The sequence below is a fragment of the Hyla sarda genome, chromosome 6, assembly GCF_029499605.1.
Source record: "Hyla sarda isolate aHylSar1 chromosome 6, aHylSar1.hap1, whole genome shotgun sequence".
Taxonomy (NCBI): Eukaryota; Metazoa; Chordata; class Amphibia; order Anura; family Hylidae; genus Hyla; species Hyla sarda.
The window spans coordinates 143,824,936-143,849,482 of NC_079194.1; the positions used below are offsets into that span (position 1 = coordinate 143,824,936).

Sequence of the window (24,547 nt, forward strand, 5' to 3'; positions counted from 1 at the left end):
CGTAAGGAACAGTGGAAGTTAAAGCAAGATCTGGAAGACCAAGAAAAATATCAGACAGAACAGCTCGCAGGATTGTGAGAAAAACAATTCAAAACCCACGTTTGACTGCACAATCCCTCCAGAAAGATCTGGCAGACACTGGAGTTGTGGTACACTATTCCACTATAAAGAGATACTTGTACAAATATGGTCTTCATGGAAGAGTCATCAGAAGAAAACCTCTTCTACGTCCTCACCACAAAAATCAGCATCTGAACTTTGCAAATGAACATATAGACAAGCCTGATGCATTTTTGAAACAAGTTCTGTGGACCGATGAGTTTAAAATTGAACCTTTTGGCCAGAATGAGCAAAGGTACGTTTGGAGAAGAAGGGGAACAGAATTTTATGGAAAGAACCTCTGTCCAATTGTTAAGCATGGGGGTGGATCAATCATGCTTTGGGGATGTATTGCAGCCAGCGGCACAGGGAACATCGCACGAGTAGAGGGAAAAATTGATTCAATAAAATGTCAGCAAATTTTGGATGCAAACTTGATTCCATCTGTGAAAAAGCTGAAGTTAAAGAGAGGATGGCTTCTACCAATGGATAATGATCCTAAACACACCTTGAAATCCACGGGGGATTACATCAAGAGGCGTAAACTGAAGGTTTTGCCATGGCCTTCACAATCTCCTGACCTCAACATAATTGAAAATCTATGGATAGACCTTAAAGGGGTACTCCGCCCCTGGCATCTTATCCCCTATCCAAAGGATAGGAGATAAGATGTTAGATCGCCGCGGTCCCGCTGCTGGGGACCCCGGGGAGTTCGCTCTGTGCGTAATGACGGGCGATACAGGGGCCAGAGCAGCGTGACGTAATGGCTCCGCCCCTCATGACATCACGGCCCGTCCCCTTAATGCAAGTCTATGGCAGGGGGCGTGACGACCGCCACGCCCCCTCCCATAGACTTGTATTGACGGGGGCGAGCCGTGACGTCACGATGCTCCGGCCCCTGTATTGCCCGTCATTACGTGCAGAGTGATCTCGCTTTGCGCAGTAATGATAGCGGGGTGCTGCAGCGGCGATCCCCGGGGTCCCCAGCAGCGGGACCGTGGCGATCTGACATCTTATCCCCTGTCCTTTGGATAGGGGATAAGATGTCTAGGGGCGGAGTACCCCTTTAAAAGAGCAGTGCGTGACAGCCCAGAAATCTCAAAGAACTGGAAGACTTTTGTAAGGAAGAATGGGCAAAGATACCTCAAACAAGAATTGAAAGACTCTTGGCTGGCTACAAAAAGCGTTTACAAGTGGTGATACTTGCCAAAGAGGGTGTTAGGATTTGGCAGGCTGGATGTGGATCCTCTGTGTCAGCGAGGGATTGGCGTGGACCGTACCAGTGGACCGGTTCTTAGCTGCTACTGGTATCACCAGTAGTGTTGCTCGCAAATATTCGCAATTCGAATATTATTCGCGAATATCGCATATTCGCGAATTTCGCGAATATAGCGCTATATATTCGTAATTACGAATATTCGTTTTTTTTTTGTTCTTTTTTTCTTCACAGTACACATCACAGTGATCACCCCTCTCTGCTTCCAGCTTGTGTGGTGTAAAGAAGGCTGTAATACTACTGTGTGAGACTGGCGTGCAAAAATTCGCATATGCGAAAATTAGCATATGCTAATTTTCGCATATGCGAATTTTTACGTATGTTGATTTTGTATATGCTAATTTTCACATATGTTAATTTTCGCATACGCAAATGTTCGCATATGCGAAAATAGAACGAGAATATAACGAATATGCGAATATTCGCGAATATATGACGAATATTCGTCCATATATTCGCGAATTCGAATATGGCCTATGCCGCTCAACACTAATCACCAGAGCCCGCCGCAAAGCGGGATGGTCTTGCTGCGGCGGTAGCAACCAGGTCGTATCCACCGGTAACGGCTCAACCTTGCTGACTGCTGAGAAGGCGTGGGACAGAAGGACTAGACAGAGGCGAGGTCGGACGTAGCAGAAGGTCAGGGCTGGCGGCAAGGTTCGTAGTCAATGGTAACGGCAGAAGGTCTGGAAACACTGGTATGGCAATCACAGGAAACGCTTTCTCTAGGCACAAGGGCAACAAGATCCGGCAATGCAGGAAAGGGCAAGTGAGGTTATAAAGGCGTGGAGCAGGTGGAAGCTAATTACACTGATTGGGCCAGGCACCACTGGTGGTGCACTGGCCCTTTAAATCTTAGAGAGCTGGCGCGCACGCGCCCTAGAGAGTGGAGGCGCGCGCGCCAGGACGTGACAACCGGGGACCGGCACAGGTAAGTGGATTGGGATGCGATCCGCGAGCGGGCGCGTCCCGCTATGCGAATCGCATCCCCGTCGGCAGTGTCAGTGCAGCGCTCCCAGTCAGCGGGTCTGACCGGGGCGCTGCAGAGAGGAGAACGCCGCGAGCGCTCCGGGGAGGAGCAGGGACCCGGAGTGCTCGGCGTCAGCAAAAGTTAGATTTTATTTCCATCATTTACACTTTCAAAATAACAGAAAACAAAAAAATGGCGTCTGCAAAAGTTTGGGCACCCTGTAGAATTTATAGCATGCACTGCCCCCATTGCAAAGCTGAGACCTGCCAGTGTCATGGATTGTTCTCATTCATCATCTGGGAAGACCAGGTGATGTCAATCTCAAGGTTTTAAATGCCCAGACTCATCTGACCTTGCCCCAACAATCAGCACCATGGGTTCATCTAAGCAGTTGTCTAGAAATCTGAAACTGAAAATAGTTGACGCTCACAAAGCTGGAGAAGGCTATAAGAAGATAGCAAAATGTTTTCAGATGTCAATATCCTCTGTTCGGAATGTAATTAAAAAATGACAGTCGTAAGGAACAGTGGAAGTTAAAGCAAGATCTGGAAGACCAAGAAAAATATCAGACAGAACAGCTCGCAGGATTGTGAGAAAAACAATTCAAAACCCACGTTTGACTGCACAATCCCTCCAGAAAGATCTGGCAGACACTGGAGTTGTGGTACACTATTCCACTATAAAGAGATACTTGTACAAATATGGTCTTCATGGAAGAGTCATCAGAAGAAAACCTCTTCTACGTCCTCACCACAAAAATCAGCATCTGAACTTTGCAAATGAACATATAGACAAGCCTGATGCATTTTTGAAACAAGTTCTGTGGACCGATGAGTTTAAAATTGAACCTTTTGGCCAGAATGAGCAAAGGTACGTTTGGAGAAGAAGGGGAACAGAATTTTATGGAAAGAACCTCTGTCCAATTGTTAAGCATGGGGGTGGATCAATCATGCTTTGGGGATGTATTGCAGCCAGCGGCACAGGGAACATCGCACGAGTAGAGGGAAAAATTGATTCAATAAAATGTCAGCAAATTTTGGATGCAAACTTGATTCCATCTGTGAAAAAGCTGAAGTTAAAGAGAGGATGGCTTCTACCAATGGATAATGATCCTAAACACACCTTGAAATCCACGGGGGATTACATCAAGAGGCGTAAACTGAAGGTTTTGCCATGGCCTTCACAATCTCCTGACCTCAACATAATTGAAAATCTATGGATAGACCTTAAAGGGGTACTCCGCCCCTGGCATCTTATCCCCTATCCAAAGGATAGGAGATAAGATGTTAGATCGCCGCGGTCCCGCTGCTGGGGACCCCGGGGAGTTCGCTCTGTGCGTAATGACGGGCGATACAGGGGCCAGAGCAGCGTGACGTAATGGCTCCGCCCCTCATGACATCACGGCCCGTCCCCTTAATGCAAGTCTATGGCAGGGGGCGTGACGACCGCCACGCCCCCTCCCATAGACTTGTATTGACGGGGGCGAGCCGTGACGTCACGATGCTCCGGCCCCTGTATTGCCCGTCATTACGTGCAGAGTGATCTCGCTTTGCGCAGTAATGATAGCGGGGTGCTGCAGCGGCGATCCCCGGGGTCCCCAGCAGCGGGACCGTGGCGATCTGACATCTTATCCCCTGTCCTTTGGATAGGGGATAAGATGTCTAGGGGCGGAGTACCCCTTTAAAAGAGCAGTGCGTGACAGCCCAGAAATCTCAAAGAACTGGAAGACTTTTGTAAGGAAGAATGGGCAAAGATACCTCAAACAAGAATTGAAAGACTCTTGGCTGGCTACAAAAAGCGTTTACAAGTGGTGATACTTGCCAAAGAGGGTGTTAGGATTTGGCAGGCTGGATGTGGATCCTCTGTGTCAGCGAGGGATTGGCGTGGACCGTACCAGTGGACCGGAACTCTGGATCCCACCCAGAGTTCACCGCTCCCTCCCTTGGTGGCTTCGATCCCCTCTCCTTCGAGAGGGTCGCTCCTTCCTGCCTTTCCATTGGCATGTCCTGACCACGGACGCGAGTCTCTCGGCTGAAGAGGTATCTTTCGGGATCAAACGGTCCAGGGCTGTTGGACTCTGTCGGAGTCCAGTCTCCCATCAACATCCTGGAGCTCCAGGCGATCTTCCTGTGCCTTCTTCAATGGAGTCGCCTGCCCCAAGGCCTTCCAGTCTGGGTGCAGACAGACAACTCCACCGCCGTGGCATACATCAATCTCTAGGGCGGCACCCGCAGCTCGGTGGCCATGAGGGAGGTGTTGGAGATCCTCTTCTGGGCGGAACTTCACGTTACAGCCATATCAGCAGTTCACATTCCCGGGATCGACAATTGGGCGAACTTCCTGAGTCGCTCCACCGCAGTTCCGGGCTAGTGTCAGAGGAAGTTAGTCCTGGGTCAGCTGACTGACGGCTGACACACCCCTCAATGCAAGTCTATGGGAGGGGGCGTGGCAATGGAGTACCCCTTTTTAAAGGCTTGTTAAATGAGTGCCAATCTAATACTGTATACGTTCTACTTCTTAATAGACTGCTATCGCCCAATCTAAGATGTAGAAAGTTTTAAAGGAATATTAGGGGGCCACCTGACTTGTGATGGGTCATATGACTGTCCACGTTGCATTGGTAAAAAGGTGGTACAAGAGCAGAATTTTAAGCTTTTAATGACTACCGATATATGTTTTTTTTACGGCATTCATTTAACCCATTCCCGACCCATGGCATACATGTATGTCATGGGTCGGCTCCCATTCTATAACGTGGGGCCACGGCGTGGACCAGGACCCGTGGCTAATAGCGTGCAGCAGTGATCGCGTTGCCGCGCACTATTAACCCTTTAGACGCGGCGTTCAAAGTTGAATGCCGCGTCTAAAGTGAAAGTAAACTAATGCCAGTTAGCTCAGGGAGCTGCTTGGGATCGCCGCGGCAAAATCGCGGCATCCCGAACAGCTTACATGACAGCCGGAGGATCCCTACCTGCCTCCATGCTGTCCGATCGCCGAATGACTGCTCAGTGCCTGAGATCCAGGCATGAGCAGTCAAGCGGCAGAATCATTGATCACTGGTTTCCTATGAGAAACCAGTGATCAATATAAAAGATCAGTGTATGCAGTGTTATAGGTCCCTATGGGAGCTATAACATTGCAAAAAAATAAGTGAAAAAAAGTGAATAAAGATCATTTAACCCCTTCCCAAATAAAAGTTTGAATCACCCCCCTTTTCCTATTTAAAAAAAAAAAAAAACTGTGTAAATAAAAATAAACATATGTGGTATCTTCGCGTGCGGAAATGTCCGAATTATAAAAATATATAATTAATTAAACCGTACAGTCAATAGTGTAACAGCAATTTTTCAAGTAAATTTAAAAATCGGAATTTTTCAGGGACCAGTTCAGTTTTGAAGTGAATTTGAGGGTCTTTTATGTTAGAAATACCCCATAATGGACCCCATTATGAAAACTGCATCCCTTAACGTATTCAAAATGACATTCTAAAAGTTTGTGAACCCTTTAGGTGTTTCACAGGAATAGCAGCAAAGTGGAGGCGAAAATTCTAAATCTTAATTTTTTACACTAACATGTTCTTGTAGACCCATATTTTTACAATGGGTAAAAGGAGAAAAAGCCCCCCAAAATATGTAACCCAATTTCTCTTGAGTAGGGAAATACCTCATATGTGGATGTAAAGTGCTTTGTAGGTGCCCTAGAGGGCTCAGAAGAGAAGGAGCGACAATGGGATTTTCGAGAGCGAATTTTGCTGAAATGGTTTTTGGGGGGCATGTCACATTTAGGAAGCCCCTATGGTGCCAGAACAGCAGCATGGTATACTATTTGGGAAGCTACACCCCTTAAGGAACTTAACAAGTGGTACAGTGAGCCTTAACACCCCACGGGTGTTTGACGAATTTTCAATAAAGTTGGACGTGAAAATGAAAATTTTTATTTTTTTCACTAAAATGCTGATGTTACCCCAAATTTTTCATTTTTCACAAGGGGTAATAGGTGAAAATGTCCCCCGAAATTTTAAACCCCATTTCTCTCAAGTAAGGAAATACCTCATATGTGGATGTAAAGTGATCTGCGGGTGCACTAGAGGGCTCAGAAGGGAGGTAGCGACATTGGGCTTTTGGACAGCGAATTTTGCTGAAATGGTTTTTGGGGGGCATGTCACATTTAGGGAGCCCCCATGGGGCCAGAACAGCGAAAAACACCCCACATTGCACACCATTTGGGAAATTACACCCCTCAAGGAACGTAACAAGGGGTGCAGTGAGCATTTACACCCTACTGGTGTTTGACAGATCTTTGTAACAGTGGGCTGTGCAAATGAAAAATTAAATTTTTCATTTTCACGGACCACTGTTCCAAAAATCTGTCAGACACCTGTGGGGTGTTAAAGCGCCTCACTATACCCCTTGTTACGTTCCGTGAGGGGTGTAGTTTCCAAAAGGGGGTCACGTGAGTATTTTTTTATTTTTTTTGCGTTTGTCAGAACCGCTGTAAAATCAGCCACCCCTGTGCAAATCACCAATTTTTAGGCCTTGAATGTACATGGTGCACTCTCACTCCTGAGGCCTGTTGTGTGCCCGCAGAGCATTTTACGCCCTCATACAGGGTATTTCCGTACTTGGGAGAAATTGTGTTACAAATTTTGGGGATCTTTATTTCCTTTTACCTATTATTTACCTTTTTATGAAAATTCAAAGTATGGGGCAACACTAGCATGTTAGTGTAAAAAATGAAATTTTTTTGCACTAACATGCTGGTGTAGACCCCAACTTTACCCTTTCATAAGACCCCCTAAATTTGTGGCGCAATATCTCGTGAGTACGGAGATACCCCATATGTGGCCCTAAACTGTTGCCTTCAAATATGACAGGGCTCTGAAGTGAGAGAGCGCCATGCGCATTTGAGGCCTAAATTAGGGATTTTCATAGGGGTGTACCCGGATGCAAGCGTTTCACTTGCCTCCTCCACAAAAAATACTGTACGACAGTCAATGGCTGTCTGGCAATACTGGGAGATGTTATTTTGCAACAGCTGGAGGCTACATTTTGGAAAAACTGACGTACAAGGAGTTTTTAATTTTTACTTTGGGGGGGGGGGCGGCGTCGACAGTGTAAAGGTGTAGTGTATATGTAGTGTTTTACTCTTTATTTAGGGTTAGTGAAGTGTAGTGTTTTTAGGGTACATTCACACGGACGGGGGTTTACAGGGAATTTCCCGCTGCAGCAGAAAATTTGCTGCATTTCAAACTTGAAGCGGGAAACTTGCTATAAACCCCCGCCCATGTGTATGTACCCTGTACATTCACGTGGGGGGCAAAACTACAACTCCCAGCATGCACTGACAGCCCGTGCATGCTGGAAGTTGTAGTTATGAAACAGCTAGAGGCACACTGGTTGGGAAACACTGAGTTAGGTAACAGACTACCGCAGTGTTTCTGCACTACCGTCTGTTTCCTAACTCAGTGTTTCCCAACCCTTGTGCCTCCAGCTGTTTCAAAACTACTACCAGCATGCATGGTCTGTCAATGCATGCTGGGAGTTATAGTTTTGCAACAGCAGGAGGCACACGGGTTTGGAGACACTGAGTTAGGAAACAGACAATGTTTCCCAACCAGTGTCCCTCCAGTTGTTGCAATACTACAACTCCCAGCATGCCCAGACAGCCGAAGGGCATGTTGGGAGTTGTAGTTATGCAACAACTGGAGGAGAACAGTTTGGAGACCACTGTGTAGTGGTCTCCAAACAGTAGCCCTCCAGATGTTGCAAGACTTCCACTCCAAGCATGCCCAGACTGCCCAGGCATGCTGGGAGTTGTAGTATGGCAACATCTGAAGGGCCAGATGTTGCCAAACTACAACTCCCAGCATGCCTGGACAGTCTCGACATGCTTTTAATTGACATCTGGAGCACCACAGTTTGGACACCACTGTATAGAGGTCTCCAAACGTGCCCTTCCAGATGTTGCAAAACTACAACTCCCAGCATGCTGAGACTGTCCAGGCATGCTGGGAGTTGTAGTTCTGCAACATCTGGAAGGACAGTGGTCTCCAAACTGGCCTTCCAGATGTTGCATGCTGGGAGTTGTATTTTGAAACTCCCAGATACAGCAGTGAAGATCACTTTACGGCGATCTTCACAGCTGCATCTGAAACCGCCGCCGCCACTTGCCTGCCGCCTCCTGTCAGCCGCCGGTGTCCCCGCGCCGTCATCGGATTTTTTTCCGTTTCGCCGTAGATTTTTGGGCAAAATGACTGACGTCATTACAAAGTAGAATTGGTGGCGCAAAAAATAAGCCAACATATGGATTTTTAGGTGCAAAATTGAAAGAGTTATGATTTTTTAAAGGCAAGGAGGAAAAAACGAAAGTGGAAAAACGGAAAAACCCCGGTCCTTAAGGGGTTAAGTACCAGGACGCAAGGGCGTATCCATACGCCTGTTGTCCCCAAAAGGTTATATTATGTTAATGTAGTAAAACCTTTATAAATTTGGTATCGCTGTAATTGTACTGACCCACAGAAAAAAGCTGTGAATGTCATAAATTTAAAATGCAAAAGACAAAATAGCATTTTTTTTGCATTTGACCAGCAAAAAAAATGAGTTAATAAAAATTTACCAATAAAGTGTATATGAATCCCAAAATGGTGGCATTAAAAAGTACAACTTATCCCACAAAAAACTTAATAAAATTGCTTGGGCATTAAGACCCCAAAGGCATGCCAGGGGAAGAGGTTAATGGGGTTATCCACCATAAGATGATGTTAGTACGTACCTGGCAGACAGTAATGGACATGCTTAGGAAGGATCTGCGCTTGTCTTAGGGCTAAATGGCTATGTTTTGAGATTACCATAACACTGTGGCTAGATGTTTGTGAACTTGTATTTCCTGTTTAACTTTTCTTTTTTTGACTACAAATCCCACAATTCCATTTTCTTCCCTCCCACACATCAGCCACCCCACCCATTGAAACATAAATGAGCTGCATCCATTCAAAAGACCTGTGGTTTTCAATCAGGGTGTTTACAGCTGTTGCAGATTGATCTTGCTCCACCCATTGAAGCAGACAGGCTCCCTGTCATCAGGTGACTAGTGAGTCAGGTCTCTACCGCATTGCAACCCTGGGAAAAATCTGAGACAACAGTCATTTTGTATACTGGTAAAAATAAAAATTGGGGTGAAAATCACAGAAGAATTGTGAGAAAACCATCACACACAGGTACAGACACTATATTATGAACTTCACTAACTTTACAGCCCCTGGAGCATAGTCAAATAAAAAAAATTCCTGGAATACTCCTTTAACCCCTTAACGACGCAGGACGTATATTTACGTCCTGCGCCGGCTCCCGCGATATGAAGCGGGATCGCGCCGCGATCCCGCATCATATCGCGTCGGTCCCGGCGCTAATCAACGGCCGGGACCCGCGGCTAATACCACACATCGCGATGATGTGCGGTATTAACCCTTTAGAAGCGGCGGTCAAAGCTGACCGCCGCTTCTAAAGTGAAACTGAAAGTATCCCGGCTGCTCAGTCGGGCTGTTCGGGACCGCTGCGATGAAATTGCGGCGTCCCGAACAGCTGATCGGACACCGGGAGGGCTCTTACCTGCCTCCTCGGTGTCCGATCGACGAATGACTGCTCCGTGCCTGAGATCCAGGCAGGAGCAGTCAAGCGCCGATAATGCTGATCACAGGCGTGTTCAGGATGAGAGATCAGTGTGTGCAGTGTTATAGGTCCCTATGGGACCTATAACACTGCAAAAAAAATGTAAAAAAAATGTGTTAATAAAGGTCATTTAACCCCTTCCCTAATAAAAGTTTGAATCACTCCCCTTTTCCCATAAAAAAAATAAAACAGTGTAAAAAAATAAATAAATAAACATATGTGGTATCGCCACGTGCGTAAATGTCCGAACTATAAAAATATATCATTAATTAAGCCGTACGGTCAATGGCGTACGCACAAAAAAATTCCAAAGTCCAAAAAAGCGTATTTTGGTTACTTTTTATAACATTAAAAAATGAATAAAAAGTGATCAAAAAGTCCGATCAAAACAAAAATCATACCGATAAAAACTTCAGATCACGGCGCAAAAAATGAGTCCTCATACCGCCCTGTACATGGAAAAATAAAAAAGTTATAGGGGTCAGAAGATGACATTTTAAACATATAAATTTTCCTGCATGTAGTTATGATTTTTTCCAGAAGTGCGACAAAATCAAACCTATATAAGTAGGGTATCATTTTAACCGTATGGACCTACAGAATAATAAGGTGTAATTTTTACCGAAATATGCACTGCGTAGAAACGGAAGCCCCCAAAAGTTACAAAATGGCGTTTTTTTTCCGATTTTGTCGCACAATGATTTTTTTTTCCATTTCGCCGTGCATTTTTGGGTAAAATGACTAATGTCACTGCAAAGTAGAATTGGCGACGCAAAAAATAAGCCATAATATGGATTTTTAGGTGGAAAATTGAAAGGGTTATGATTTTTAAAAGGTAAGGAGGAAAAAACGAAAGTGCAAAAACGGAAAAACCCTGAGTCCTTAAGGGGTTAAATAAATTTTATATTAGAAAACACCAGAAGTGGTTATAGATGCATAAGTTGCCTACCATGTGGATGCCATTGTTTGTTGTACAATGTTTATACTGTTTTTGATAGATTGATAATAAAAATAAATATTTTATTGGAATAAAGTGCTAGTCAAGCCTGGATATGTTGTGCTTATTTTTGGGGTGTTCACATGGCCACTGTGCTGTGTATGATACTAAATAGCTCCTCACTCCAGTGCTGTGAGAAGAGTAGTCATTTACATACAGCCTTGTAAAGTGCTCACTTTTACATCCTGATGAGAGTTCTACTATTTATATTCCAAGCTCTAGTACACAATGGGGGATATTTATCAAAGTTGTCTATGTCCCGCATCAATATAGACCAAACCACAAAGGGTTAGGCTGATCTATTGTGCGCCTAATTTATCAAAAGTCGCACGGCTCTTGATAAATTCTGTGCACAGACTTCGGGATCTATACTTTAGACTGTATTTAAACCTGCTCCAACATGGTCTGACATTTCGGCGTACTTTCAGCCTATACGACTTGTTGCTGAAAACTCGCTTTTGATAAATTCAGCACCAATGCATTTCCCAATGCATTTTCGTCTAAAATAGACTAGAATGCATCATGTTCTAAAAATCCTCTAGCATAAAAGTCGCAAAAAAAGTCGCACATATTTAGACTGCGACTTTCTGTGCGACAAATTAAGACAAGAAAAACCAGTCTAAATCCTTTGATAAATATCCCCCAATCTGTGTTAGTGTTATGAAAAAGGATTTACCTCTCTTCTAGATTTCGGCCATTACTACATATGTTTTAAACTATAAAGTTACCCTGGAGAATCACATCCCACCCCCTATCACATAAGTGAAAAGTGCCCCTTAACAACTGGTTACAGTGATCTCTCCTGTGGGTGTTTTATTCTCCTGCTCTTCTCTGAAGACACAGGAGGTTTGTCTGCATTAACTGCACCTCTCTCAAGGGATCCATGACTTCAACACTGGACTGGGAGATCATTTAGAGCAGTGGTCTTCAACCTGCGGACCTCCAGATGTTGCAAAACTACAACTCCCAGCATGCCCGGACAGCCTTTGGCTGTCCAGGCATGCTGGGAGTTGTAGTTTTGCAACATGTGGAGGTCCGCAGGTTGGAGACCACTGATTTAGAGAATCTCTGGCCATTGGTCCATGAACTGTAGTGAAGGTGTGATTGGATTTTTAGGATCCAAAGTAAAGAATAACCAAGACTAAAATATATGTAAAACAGGTTAGATTATGGGAGCAATTTAAAGAGAAACTATGCAAATTATGAGTAAATAGCTATGGGGTATGTGGCCTGGCGAGAGAAGAAAAATAAAATAAATAAAGGAGAGGTTTTTGTGATATCTGTTATGATGTATTGTTTAGTAAATTGTTATGTTTTTGTATTGTGTTGGAAAAAAAAGAGATCCAAAATACAAGAATGGGCCTCCATGTGACTGAGAAAATGGTCAGTTTATGCAGGAAAACCCTCAGTTTGTCAGGGGGGCAGTTACTTTTTCACAAATGTTAGGTGACGGACGCCGATCTAATTAGGGGCACATTTACAGAGAGATTGGTGGTGTTGCTAAGGACAATTAAGAGATTACTGGTCAGTGTAGCAAATCTCTCTTAGGCTGCATTCACACTTTGTTTTTACATTACAGGTGCCGGATCCGGCTGGGGGAGGGGCAAACCGGGCTCTCCCGTACCCCAGCCGGACCAGCGCTGAACTCCATTTACTTTAATGAGCCGACCGGGGCTCAGTAAAGTAAATGGAGTTCAGCACTGGTCCGGCTGGGGTACGGGAGAGCCCGGTTTGCCCCTCCCCCAGCCGGATCCGGCACCCGTAATGTAAAAACAAAGTGTGAATGCAGCCTTAATAAAAATGTTTATCCCATGGTTGGTGAGATTCAAACGGTTCTCAGCATACACGGTTACCATTCTCAGCATACACTGCTCTAACAGTAACCAATGTTTTCCTCTGTCAGTCACTTACTTTCTTCTTTCAGGACATTGTGACGGAAAGCAACAAGTTTGACTTGGTCAGTTTTGTTCCACTCTTGCGGGAGCGGATTTACTCCAACAACCAGTACGCTCGACAGTTCATTATCTCCTGGGTAAGGTTTTTTTTGTTTTTTTTTCCACACTAATCCACCATACAATTTAAATAGAATCAAGGTTTTGCATTGATTAATTCTATAATACTGTTTCTGCGAAAGGGCTTACTGAAGACACATTTTTTTACTGACTTCATTGAAAGCATTATAAATCTGTAGGCAATGAGCTCCCCCTGGTGATGAATGCAGATAGCAGAATTTTATCTTGTCATTCCATGGCTAAGAGAGAAAAAATATAAAGGCTTACTTATTGAAATCACTGACTGGATCCTGGTATTTTTTTTCAATAAGTTTTTATTTAGACTATACCTGTCTTATCACAGAAAGAAAATAATGCTTGTCTATGTTACTCATTAGGTTATGCAGATTCTTTACATGTCTTTTTCATGTGTCTAGCTTCAACATTTGACTCACAAATCCTCTGTTCTGCTTTTCACTCATTCTGACATCCACTGCACAGAAAGGACTCTGTCCGAAGCAATCACTAAGCTCTCCTCACTCAGCATGTATTTACTTCCTCCCCAAGTCTGCTGTGCTGGGTCTCTTCATCCATTCACTGAAGGCTGCTTTGTAACCCCCTCCTCTCTGTTTTCAGACGGGAGTCTAATAGACAGGACAGGGGTGAGCACAGAGGAATGCTGGACTTTGTCTTAGCCTGTGCTTCAGCCGTGATAAAGATTATGCTTCAACTGGACAGGATTATTTTCTAGCTGGTATGGGGACCCCATGTGTTTTGTTTTTTTAATAAGCCATGATTTCTAAGCCATGATTTCTATAAAAAGAAGATACAAATATATTATAAAGATTAATGTTTTGCCAAGATGTAAAGCATATAAAAAGTCCAATTCCACCCCTCTTTTTCCCAGTAGAGGTAAAGAGGTTTGGAGAGCATATTTTACATAATCCACATAAATTCAGAGTATAGCAACAATAACATATGAATACCATGGAGAGCAAAATTCCACTAATGAGAAGAGGCATGAACATTAGTCATCTTGCATGCCTATAGGAGCACCACTCAACCATATAATTTAGTAGTAAGAACAGATTGTCTGATTAACAATTGTATCAATTGTAGAACTGCAAAGGGACAGTTAGGATTATAACCTTGTAGAACCAGCCAAAACTACACCTCCTGCCACTCAGTCCCCTGTCCATACTTTCATCAACATCGTTCTGTTTCTGGTCAGACTAGATGGAGCTAGGCCAGTAGTATCAATCCATGGGGCTCAGATCACTAAAAAAATTTTACAGGGCACCTCTTTTTTTTGATAAACAAATTGTTCAAGGCCAAGGTTGGCATTTATACTCTTATCTTATATTCAGGGCTCAAGTCCTGCAGGAACGCATGGAAACTGAGTTCCTGCACTTTTACCACAGCACAGTGGGAACACTATTCCCATTAGCAAGAGTCCTGCAGGACCAGCCCTTGAGTGGAAATCTTTGGTGAGTTCCCACAATTTTTTCCCAGGACTTATATTCCAATAAAGAGGGAGGAACAGTATCCTCTCAATGAGCTGCAATAATTTTGTGGGCCTGGTAGAGTTGCCTAAGGACAGCAAGCTGGTGGCTGTCCATTACAGGAAGATTGGAAGCCAACACACAGGATAAATGGTCTAATGTTAGAACAGTGATAATCAGAATTAATAAATGCTACCACAGCAGTCCAAAACCTTCATAGTCTTGGACAGTTCCCCACCATGTGCATAAGGTCCGCTCTAGATTCCTGATACATTTATCATCAGCCCTGTACTCAATTTTCTGTAAGAGGGACAGCATTCTGTAAACCTATGTAGATAAAAGTATATCTGTAAGATCATTGAGGAATGACCACAAGAATGTCTACCCAAGCATCATCATCAGCAGTTGTCCTCAGATCTGCCTTCCACTTAACCTTAAAAGAGCAAGTGAAGTTTTTACTTACTGCCTCGAGGAGGCAACGATGACTGGATCTGGTAATGTGTAATGTGATGTATGTGACTGGGTCACCGGTACTAGAATATCATGTACTGTAGGTGGCTGGATCCTTGCAGTACTGGGATCTGATGTGGGTAACTAGATTCTGTCAGTACTAGATTCTGTTATTGGTTACTGGATTCTTTGGTAGTAGTAAGATCTAATGTGAAAGACTGGATCCTAACAGATGTGGAAATTCTTCTAACAGAATGTGAGATTATTCAGTTTGTCATATCGCTTTCCTCTTAGATCCTTGTTCTGGAAAATGTTCCTGACATTAATTTGCTGGAATATTTGCCGGAGATTCTGGATGGTCTATTTCAGATACTTGGAGATAACAGTAAAGAGATCCGGAAAATGTAAGTGTATATATGAGTCTGTTGCCCATCTCTCCAATCACATGACATATAGGGGAACTTTCATTTTAAGTTCCATCTCTACTCAGTTTTTCTCTATCACACTATATCAACTGCCCCCTCCCCTTATTTCATACAGTGTTCAGTCATGATCTCAAGTGCTCTGTCTCCTTATGCCAGAAAGTGTAAACCCTGTTGTGTGTGCTAGGCAGAGGTAGTTACTGGAGGTTGGTGGGGGTAGTAGTGCCGGACTGCCTGAGCTTTGCTAGAACTGGCCAGTTTGTTCTTTCAGGTGCGAGGTATCTCTTGGGGAGTTCCTAAAGGAGATTAAGAAGTTGCCAGACAGTGTGAAGTTTGCAGAGATGGCCAACATCCTGGTAATTCACTGCCAGTCGTCCGGTGAGTGCCCAACAGTGTCTTACTCCATCCTGACAAAGTTATAGCTCTAGCTGTAGGCAACAGAGGTTTTTCTCACTTACAGTATGTTGTCTTTGTTTGCAGATGACCTAATACAGCTGACCGCCATGTCCTGGATGCGAGAGTTCTTGCAGTTGGCTGGGAGAGTGATGCTTCCATATTCCTCTGGGATCTTGACTGCAGTGTTGCCTTGTCTGTCATATGATGATCGTAAAAAGAGTATCCTTTTATGGGTTGTTTCTGCACCTCACAATTTACTAGTCATTTAACCACTTAGGGACCCAGGGCGTACAGGTACGCCTTCGCTCCCTGGTACTTAAGGACCCAGGGCGTACCCGTACGCCCGTGGGGAATTTCGGTCCGGGCGGGGATCGGACTGGGATGACTGCTGATATCTATCAGCAGGCATCCCGTGCAAATGCCCAGGGGGGTCCCGAGACCCACCCATGTCGGTGATTCACACCAGCGATTCCGGGTCATACGGGTCTCCGGTGACCCAGAAAATAAGGGGGATCGGGAGTGTCCAAGACACCCACAATCCCCCCTGATGGGATAGGAGTGAGGTGGCAGGGGTGCCACACCTCCTATCCCTGCTATCCCTATCCCTCGGTTCCCCCGCTCTGCCCACCCACTGTAGTCCGGACAGAGCAGGGGAACCGATGGTGAACGGCCCCTAAGGTCCACTTAACATCGGCGGAGGTGGAGGCGACGATCGGCGGCGGTGATCGGCGGGCGGCGATGACGTGTGGCTGGCTCCATGGTGCGGCGTGCTGCAGACTACAGAAGCCGTGAGTTGCCTAGCAACATCTGGAGGGCTGCAGTTTGGAGACCACTATACAGTGGTCTCTAAACTGTAACCCTCCAGATGTTGCAAAACTACAACTCTCAGCATGCCCAGACAGCGGTTTGCTGTTTGGGCATGCTGGGATTTGTAGTTTTGAAACAGCTGGAGGTCTACAGTTCAGAGATCACTGTGCAGTGATCTCTATACTGTGGCCATCTAAATCTTGCAAAACTACAATTCCCAGCATGCACGAACAGCAAACAGCTTACTCGCCATGCTGGGAGTTTTAGTTGCGTACCTCCAGCTGTTGCATAACTACATCTCCCAGCATGCCCTTCAGCGATCAGTACATGCTGGGAGTTGTAGTTTTGCAACAGCTGGAGGCACACTGGTTGGAAAATACTGAGTTAGATGACAGAACTTAACTAAAGGTTTCCCAACCAGTGTGCCTCCAGCTGTTGCAAAAGTACAATTCCCAGCATGCACGGTCTGTCAGTGCATGTTGGGAGTTGTAGTTTTGTAACAGCTGGAAGTTTGCCCCCCATGTGAATGTACAGGGTACATTCACACGGGCGGGTTTACAGTGAGTTTCCTGCTTCAAGTTTAAGCTGCGGCTAATTTTCCGCCACAGCGCAAACTCCTAGCGGGAAACTCAACGTAAACCCCCCGCTCCCCCCCCCCCCCCCCCCCGTGTGAATGTACCCTAAAAACACTACACTACACTACCACAAAATATAGGGTAAACACAACATATATACCCCCTTACACTGCCTCCCCCCCCAATAAAAATGAAAACATATCGTACAGCAGTGTTTCCAAAACGGAGCCTCCAGCTGTTGCAAACGACAACTCCCAGCATTTCCCGACAGCCCCTGACTGTCCAGGCATGCTGGGAGTTTAGCAACAGCTGGAGGCACCCTGTTAGGGGTATTCTACTCCAGTGATTCCCGATGTCCACCCCTATGCAATCCCTAATTTAGTCCTCAAATGCGCATGGTGCTCTCTCACTTTTGAGCCCTGTCGTATTTCAAGAAAACAGTTTAGGGCCACATATGTGGTATTTCCGTACTCTGGAGTAATTGTGTTACAAATTTTGGGGGGCTTTTTCTCCTTTTACCCCTTATGAAAAGGAAAAGTTGAGGTCTACACCAGCCTGTTAGTGTAAAAAAAAAAAAATGTTTACACTAACATGCTGGTGTTGCCCCATACTTTTTATTTTCACAAGAGGTAAAAGGAAAAATGCCCCCAAAATTTGTAACGCAATTTCTCCTGAGTACGGAAACACCCCATATGTGGGCGTACAATGCTCTGCGGGCGCACAACAAGGCTCAGGAGTGAGAGCGTACTATGTACATTTGAGGACTAAATTGGTGATTTTCACAGGGGTGGCTGATTTTACAGCGGTTCTGACAAACGCAAAAAAATAAATACCCACATGTGACCCCATTTTGGAAACTACACCCCTCATGGAACATGACAAAGGGTATAGTGAGCCTTAACACCCCACAGGTGTTTGATGAATTTTCATTAAAGTTGGATGGGAAAACAGAAAAAAAATTTTTTTTACTAAAATGCTGATGTTACTCTAAATTTTTCATTTTCACAAGAGAAAATAGGAAAAAATGCCCCCCAAAATTTTTAACCCCATGTCTTCTGAGTAAGAACATACCCCATATGTGGATGTAAAGTGCTCTGCGGGTGCACTACAATGCTCAGAAGAGAAGAAGCGCCATTGGACTTTTGGATAGAAAATTTGTCCGGAATTGAAGGCAACTTGTGTTTACAAAACCCTCATGTGACCCCATTTTGGAAACTACACCCCTCACAGAATGTTATATGGGCTGCAGTGAGCATTTACTCCCCACAGGTGTCTGACAGATTTTTGGAACAGTGGTCCGTGAAAATGAAAAATGTAATTTTTCATTTGCTCAGCCCACTGTTCCAAAGACCTGTCAAACGCCAGTGGGGTGTGAAGGCTCACTGCACCCCTTATTAAATTCTGTGGGGGGTGTAGTTTCCAAAATATGGTCACATGGTGGGGGGGTCCACTGTTCTGGCACCATGGGGGGCTTTGTAAATGCACAAGGCCCCTGACTTCTATTCCTACCAAGTTCTCTCTCCAAACGATCAATGGCGCTCCTTCCCTTCTGAGAATTGTAGTGCACCAGCAGAGCACTTGGTGTCCACACATGGGGTATTTCCATACTCAGAAGAAATTGGGTTACAAATTTTGGGGGGCATTTTCTCCTATTATCCCTTGTAAAATTTGGGGAAAAAACTGCATTTTAGTGAAAATATTTTTCATTTATACATCCAACTTTAATGAAAAGTCTCAAACACTGTGAGGTGTTAAGGCTCACTGTACCCCTTGTTATGTTCCTTGAGGGGTTTTGTTTCCAAAATATTATGCCATGTGTTTTTTCTTTTGGTGTTCTGGCAGTATAGGAGCTTCCTAAATGTGACATGCCCCCCAAAAACCATTTCAGCAAAATTTTCTTTCCAAAAGCCAAATGTGACTCCTTCTCTTCTTAGCATTGTAGTGCGCCCGCAGTGCACTTGACGTCCACACAGGGGCTATTTCCATACTCAGAAGAGATGGGGTTACAAATTTTGGGGGACATTTTCTCCTATTACCCCTTGTAAAAATGTAAAATTTGGGGAAAAAAATGCATTTTTGTGTAAAAAAAAAAAAAAAAAAAAATTATTCATTTACAAATCCAACTTTAACAAAAAGTTGTCAAACACCTGTGGGGTGTTAAGGCTCAATGGACCCCTAGTTACATTCCCAGAGGGGTGTAGTTTCCAAAATAGTATGACATGTTTATTTGTTTTTTGTTTTTTTCTGTTCTGGCACCATAGGGGCTTCCTAAATGTGACATGCCACCCAAAAACATTTCAGAAAAACGTACTCTCCAAAATCCCATTGTCGCTCCTTCCCTTCTGAGCCTTGTAGTGCACGCACAGAGCACTTGACATACACATATGAGCTATTTCCTTACTCGAGAGAAATTGGGTTACAAATTTTAGGAAGATTTCTCTCCTTTTACCCCTTGTAAAAATTCGAAAACTGGGTCTACGAGAACATGCAAGTGTAAAAAATGAAGATTTTGAATTTCATCCTTCACTTTGCTGCTATTCCTGTGAAACACCTAAAGGGTTAACACACTTTCTGAATGTCATTTTGGATACTTTGGGGGGTGCAGTTTTTATAATGGGGTAATTTATGGGGTATTTCTAATATGAAGGCCCCTCAAATCCACTTCAAAACTAAACTGGTCCCTGAAAAATTCTGAATTTGAAAATTTTGTGAAAAATTGGAAAATTGATGCTGAACTTTGAAGCCCTCTGATGTCTTCCAAAAGTAAAAACATGTCAACTTTATGATGCAAACATAAAGTAGACATTGTATTTGTGAATCAATATATAATTTATTTGGGATGTCCATTTTCCTTATAAACAGAGAGTTTCAAAGTAAAAAAAAAATGCAAAACTTTTAAATTTTTCATCAAATTTTGGAATTTTTCACCAAGAAAAGATGCAAGTATCGACAAAAACTTACCACTAACATATAAAGTAGAATATGTCACAAAAAAACAGTCTCTGAATCAGAATGAAGGGTAAAAGCATCCCAGAGTTATTAATGCTTAAAGTGACAGTGGTCAGATGTGCAAAAAATGGCCGGGTCCTTAAAGGGGTACTCCGCCCCTAGACATCTTATCCCCTATCCAAAGGATTGGGGATAAGATGTTAGATCGCCGCGGTTCCGCTGCTGGGGACCATCGGGATTGCCGCTGCGGCACCCCGCTGTTATTACTGCACAGAGCGAGTTTGCTCTGCACGTAATGACGGGCAGTACAGGGGCCGGAGCATTGTTACATCACGGCTCCGCCCCTCGTGATGTCACGGCCCGCCCCCCTCAATACGAGTCTATGCCATATAAGATGTCTAGGGGCGGAGTACCCCTTTAAGGTGAAAATGGTCTGGGTCCTTAAAGGGTTAATGGCTTCTCCTCCTGTTTCCTCCTTACATCTTATGACTCCAGGTATTAAGGAAGTGGCTAATGTGTGTAACCTGACCCTGATGAAGCTTGTGACACCAGAGGATGATGAGAGTGATGACACGAGTCAGTTGCCAAGTCAGGATGAACTGCCATCCTATCAAGAGGCTACTGATCGGGGTAAGGCTGTAATAGATATATGGGTAAATATGGCTTCCCCTGGAAAGCACCAGACTGTATCTTTGCTTGTAGGCAGATCCTAAATAGAAGAAATGCTGTGCAGAACAGTTTCCCTATAACTGAAACTAGGAGTAGATGCAGTGACACGCACTTAGTCCTGTTGTGGCTTTGTTTGGCTATATACACAAATGAGAGGTGCCATATAAATCAAAAACTGCAAGACCATGTGTAGATGTGGCTGGAGTGCAGTACTGCCATACAACCACAATAAAGTTCAGTCTGTAAGCCTACATTCACAATATATGAGATTTGCTGTAGAAATATGTGCACACACCTACACTATGTTGAGATTTATTAAAACCCGTGCAAAGGGAAAGTTGCCCATAGCAACCAATCAGCTCGCTTCTTTCATTTTTAGCAAGGCCTCTGCAAAATGAAAGAAGTGATCTGATTGGTTGCTATGGGCAACTGGGTAACTTTTCCTCTGGACAGGTTTTGATAAATCTCCCCCTATAAGTACAGAGCATTGGAACACAGCTTCTCATTGAATTCGGGTTTTCATTTCATTCCATTGACAAAAAAATTCTAAATCAAGCATATAAATAACAAGCAGGAATCCAGCTAAGCCACATACTTCGTCCTCCTACGCTGCATCGAACAAGAGTCACATTGGAGCCTGTAATAGAGCGAAGGTTTTGTTACAGGCTCCAATCTGACTCTTGTTTGATTTATTATTTCAAACAGGTAAGAGCACAGACACAGCCATGCTGGTGATGATCATGCAGTCAGCCTTTACCTCCGTGAAAGAATAGGTTGTTCTGAATTCCAGCATGGTACTGTGACAGGATCCCACCACTACAAGTTACTTTGTAAAATGTCTTCCTTCATAGATGTTTCATGATCAATAGTGAAGTGTCGGGTGTAGTGGTATAAAGCACGCCCCCTCTGGACACTATATAGTAGTGGAAGTGTCTTCTGTGGAGTAATGAATCACGCTTCTCTATCTGCCATTTTGATAGAGGAGTCTAGGTTTGGCAAATGCCAGGAAAACATTACCTGCCTGACTACATTGTGCCACTTGTAAAGTTTGATGTGTAAAGGTTGTTTTTCATAAGTTGGGCTAGTCCCCTTAGTTCCAGTGAAGGGAATTCTTAAAGGACATCTGCAGTGCTGGGCAAAAAAACTTTTTTTTACCTCATTTAATAGGTCTTTGAAAGACCTTTCCAACGATGTCTCCCCCATCAAAATTGGCCCAGTCGTTCTCCTGTTATCAGCACACGAATTACAGAGGAGAAGTGAAAATAAAACTACATCTCCCATCATGCCTTGTGCTTACTTCCTGTAAGCTGCTGCCCTCCCCCTGTTCTATCCCCCCCCCCCCCCGAGCAAATTATTATATTGTAACGCCCACATCTCCCTTCCCTATGCATACACCCTCCCCTTCTGCTCATCTCCCCCTCCCCATGCTGCTCCTGTCCAGTGATGAAGCAGCTGCCTCCGTGCTCACTGTAGTGTGGGCTCTGGAGAGTGGATAGTGAAAGTAAAAATGGTAAAAAAACATAATTGTTTGTCTATAAAACTGTCCTGATAGGGGTCCCTCCATCTTTTTCACAACTACAACTCCAAGCATGCCCAGTTATTTTATATGCTGTTCGGGCATGCTGGGAATTCCAGTGGTGCCTCCAGCTGTTGCAAGACTACAAATCCCAGCATGCCCTGTCAGCTTTCTGCTGTATGTGCATGCTTGGAGTTAGAGAGGTGACTCCAGCTGTTGTAAGACTATACATCCAAGCATGCCATGTCAGCTTTCTGCTGTTTGAGTGTATAAAGGAGTTGTAGTTCACCAACACCTCTACTGTATCAGGAGACTCCTGGGAGTTGTAGTTCACCAACACCTCTATTGTATCTCTGTAGTCTCCTGGGAGTTGTAGTTCACCAACACCTCTATTGTACCTCTGTAGTCTCCTGGGTGTTGTAGTTCACCAACACCTCTATTGTATCAGGAGTCTCCTGGGAGTTGTAGTTCACCAACACCTATATTGTATCTCTGTAGTCTCCTGGGAATTGTAGTTCACCAACACCTCTATTGTATCTCTGTAGTCTCCTGGGAGTTGTAGTTCACCAACACCTGTATTGTATCTCTGTAGTCTCCTGGGAGTTGTAGTTCACCAACACCTATATTGTATCTCTGTAGTCTCCTGGGGGTTGTAGTTCACAAACACCTCTATTGTATCTTTGTAGTCTCCTGGGAGTTGTAGTTCACCAACACCTATATTGTATCTCTGTAGTCTCCTGGGGGTTGTAGTTCACCAACACCTCTATTGTATCTCTGTAGTCTCCTGGGAGTTGTAGTTCACCAACACCTCTATTGTATCTCTGTAGTCTCCTGGGAGTTGTAGTTCACCAACACCTGTATTGTATCTCTGTAGTCTCCTGGGAGTTGTATGTCACCAACACCTCTATTGTATCTCTGTAGTTTCCTGGGGGTTGTAGTTCACAAACACCTCTATTGTATCTTTGTAGTCTCCTGGGGGTTGTAGTTCACCAACACCTCTATTGTATCTCTGTAGTCTCCTGGGAGTTGTAGTTCACCAACACCTCTATTGTATCTCTGTAGTCTCCTGGCTGGGAGTTGTAGTTCACCAACACCTCTATTGTATCTCTGTAATCTCCTGGGAGTTGTAGTTCATACACCAGTGTTTCCCAACCAGGGTGCCTCCAGATGTTGCAAAACTACTACTCCCAGCATTCCCTGGTTGGGAAACACTGGCATACACACACACATAACAGGGACTACAACTCCCAGCATGTGTCATTCAGTAGTCCCCCCCCTCACACACAGAATCATCTCCAGTATGATATTTATTCCCTGTATACACCACCAGCCCGTGCAGTATAATATGTCTCCTTCACACACACGTCCTCCCCTCCCTGCTCTGTGGTTTGCTCTGTGTTTCCCCCATGAAAACTTGAATCCTCCCGGTGATAAGTGAGGTCCTATGTAGACTGAGCAGGGGAGGGGGGAGGAGCTGTGGACGTCCTCATTCTCCCCCTGCTTCAATCTTACAGATAGGGGCGTTTCTGAGGATGAGCCTATGGCTGCCTCAGAAAGCACCCGCTCATGCATATGCATAAGCAGGGAGGACCTGACAGAGGCTAGGGGGAGCACAAACACTGCTGGGAGGAAGAGATCTCCGTCCCCAAGATGGCGGCTGCAATGTAATGAATAGGGGACGGACGCAGGACTACTGGGCTATGCTGGCAACTCTAATATCTCAGAAACGGCTGCATATAGGTAAATAGGACTAATTGACTGAATTGTATAACTTTTGTTTGGGGAACATTTGGGCAGGGATTTTTGATCACTACAGTTGTCCTTTAATGCTTTAGCATACCAAGACATTTAAACAATTGCATGCCTCCAACTTATGGGATTAGTTTAAGTTTGGCCTTTTTCTGTTCCAACATGACTGTGCACATAGGAAGTTTCATAAAGGCATGGTTGGGTGAAATTGGTGGGGAAAAACTTAATGGCCAGCACTGAGCTCTGACCTCATCCCTATTCAAAACCTTTGGAGTAAACTAGAATGGAGATGTGAGCCGGCACCATCAGCCACGGACCTCATACATGCTTTTGTGAAAAGTTCCCACAGACCTACTCCAAAGGCTTGTAGAAAGTAAAGAGAGGAAGCTGTTATAACTGCAAAGGGATACAAATCCCAAGAGAGCAGAACCATCCCAATAGTGCTGGACAAGTGCAAACAGCTATATGGCCCTGGTCACAGGCCTCCAGATAACACCAAGTAGAAGATAGCA

At 44.5% G+C, this 24,547-nt stretch overlaps 1 protein-coding gene across 2 annotated transcripts in view; it reads left to right on the forward strand.

Annotated features, from left to right (window-relative positions):
• VAC14 (VAC14 component of PIKFYVE complex) overlaps positions 1 to 24,547 on the forward strand; it is a 59,446-nt gene that overhangs the window by 7,850 nt on the left and 27,049 nt on the right. For both annotated transcript variants that reach the window (XM_056525418.1, XM_056525417.1), the window contains exons 5-9: positions 12,934 to 13,041; positions 15,247 to 15,356; positions 15,646 to 15,752; positions 15,855 to 15,989; positions 20,597 to 20,731. In XM_056525418.1, the coding sequence (XP_056381393.1) occupies positions 12,934 to 13,041; positions 15,247 to 15,356; positions 15,646 to 15,752; positions 15,855 to 15,989; positions 20,597 to 20,731 (595 nt within the window). The remainder of the gene's footprint in view (positions 1 to 12,933; positions 13,042 to 15,246; positions 15,357 to 15,645; positions 15,753 to 15,854; positions 15,990 to 20,596; positions 20,732 to 24,547) is intronic.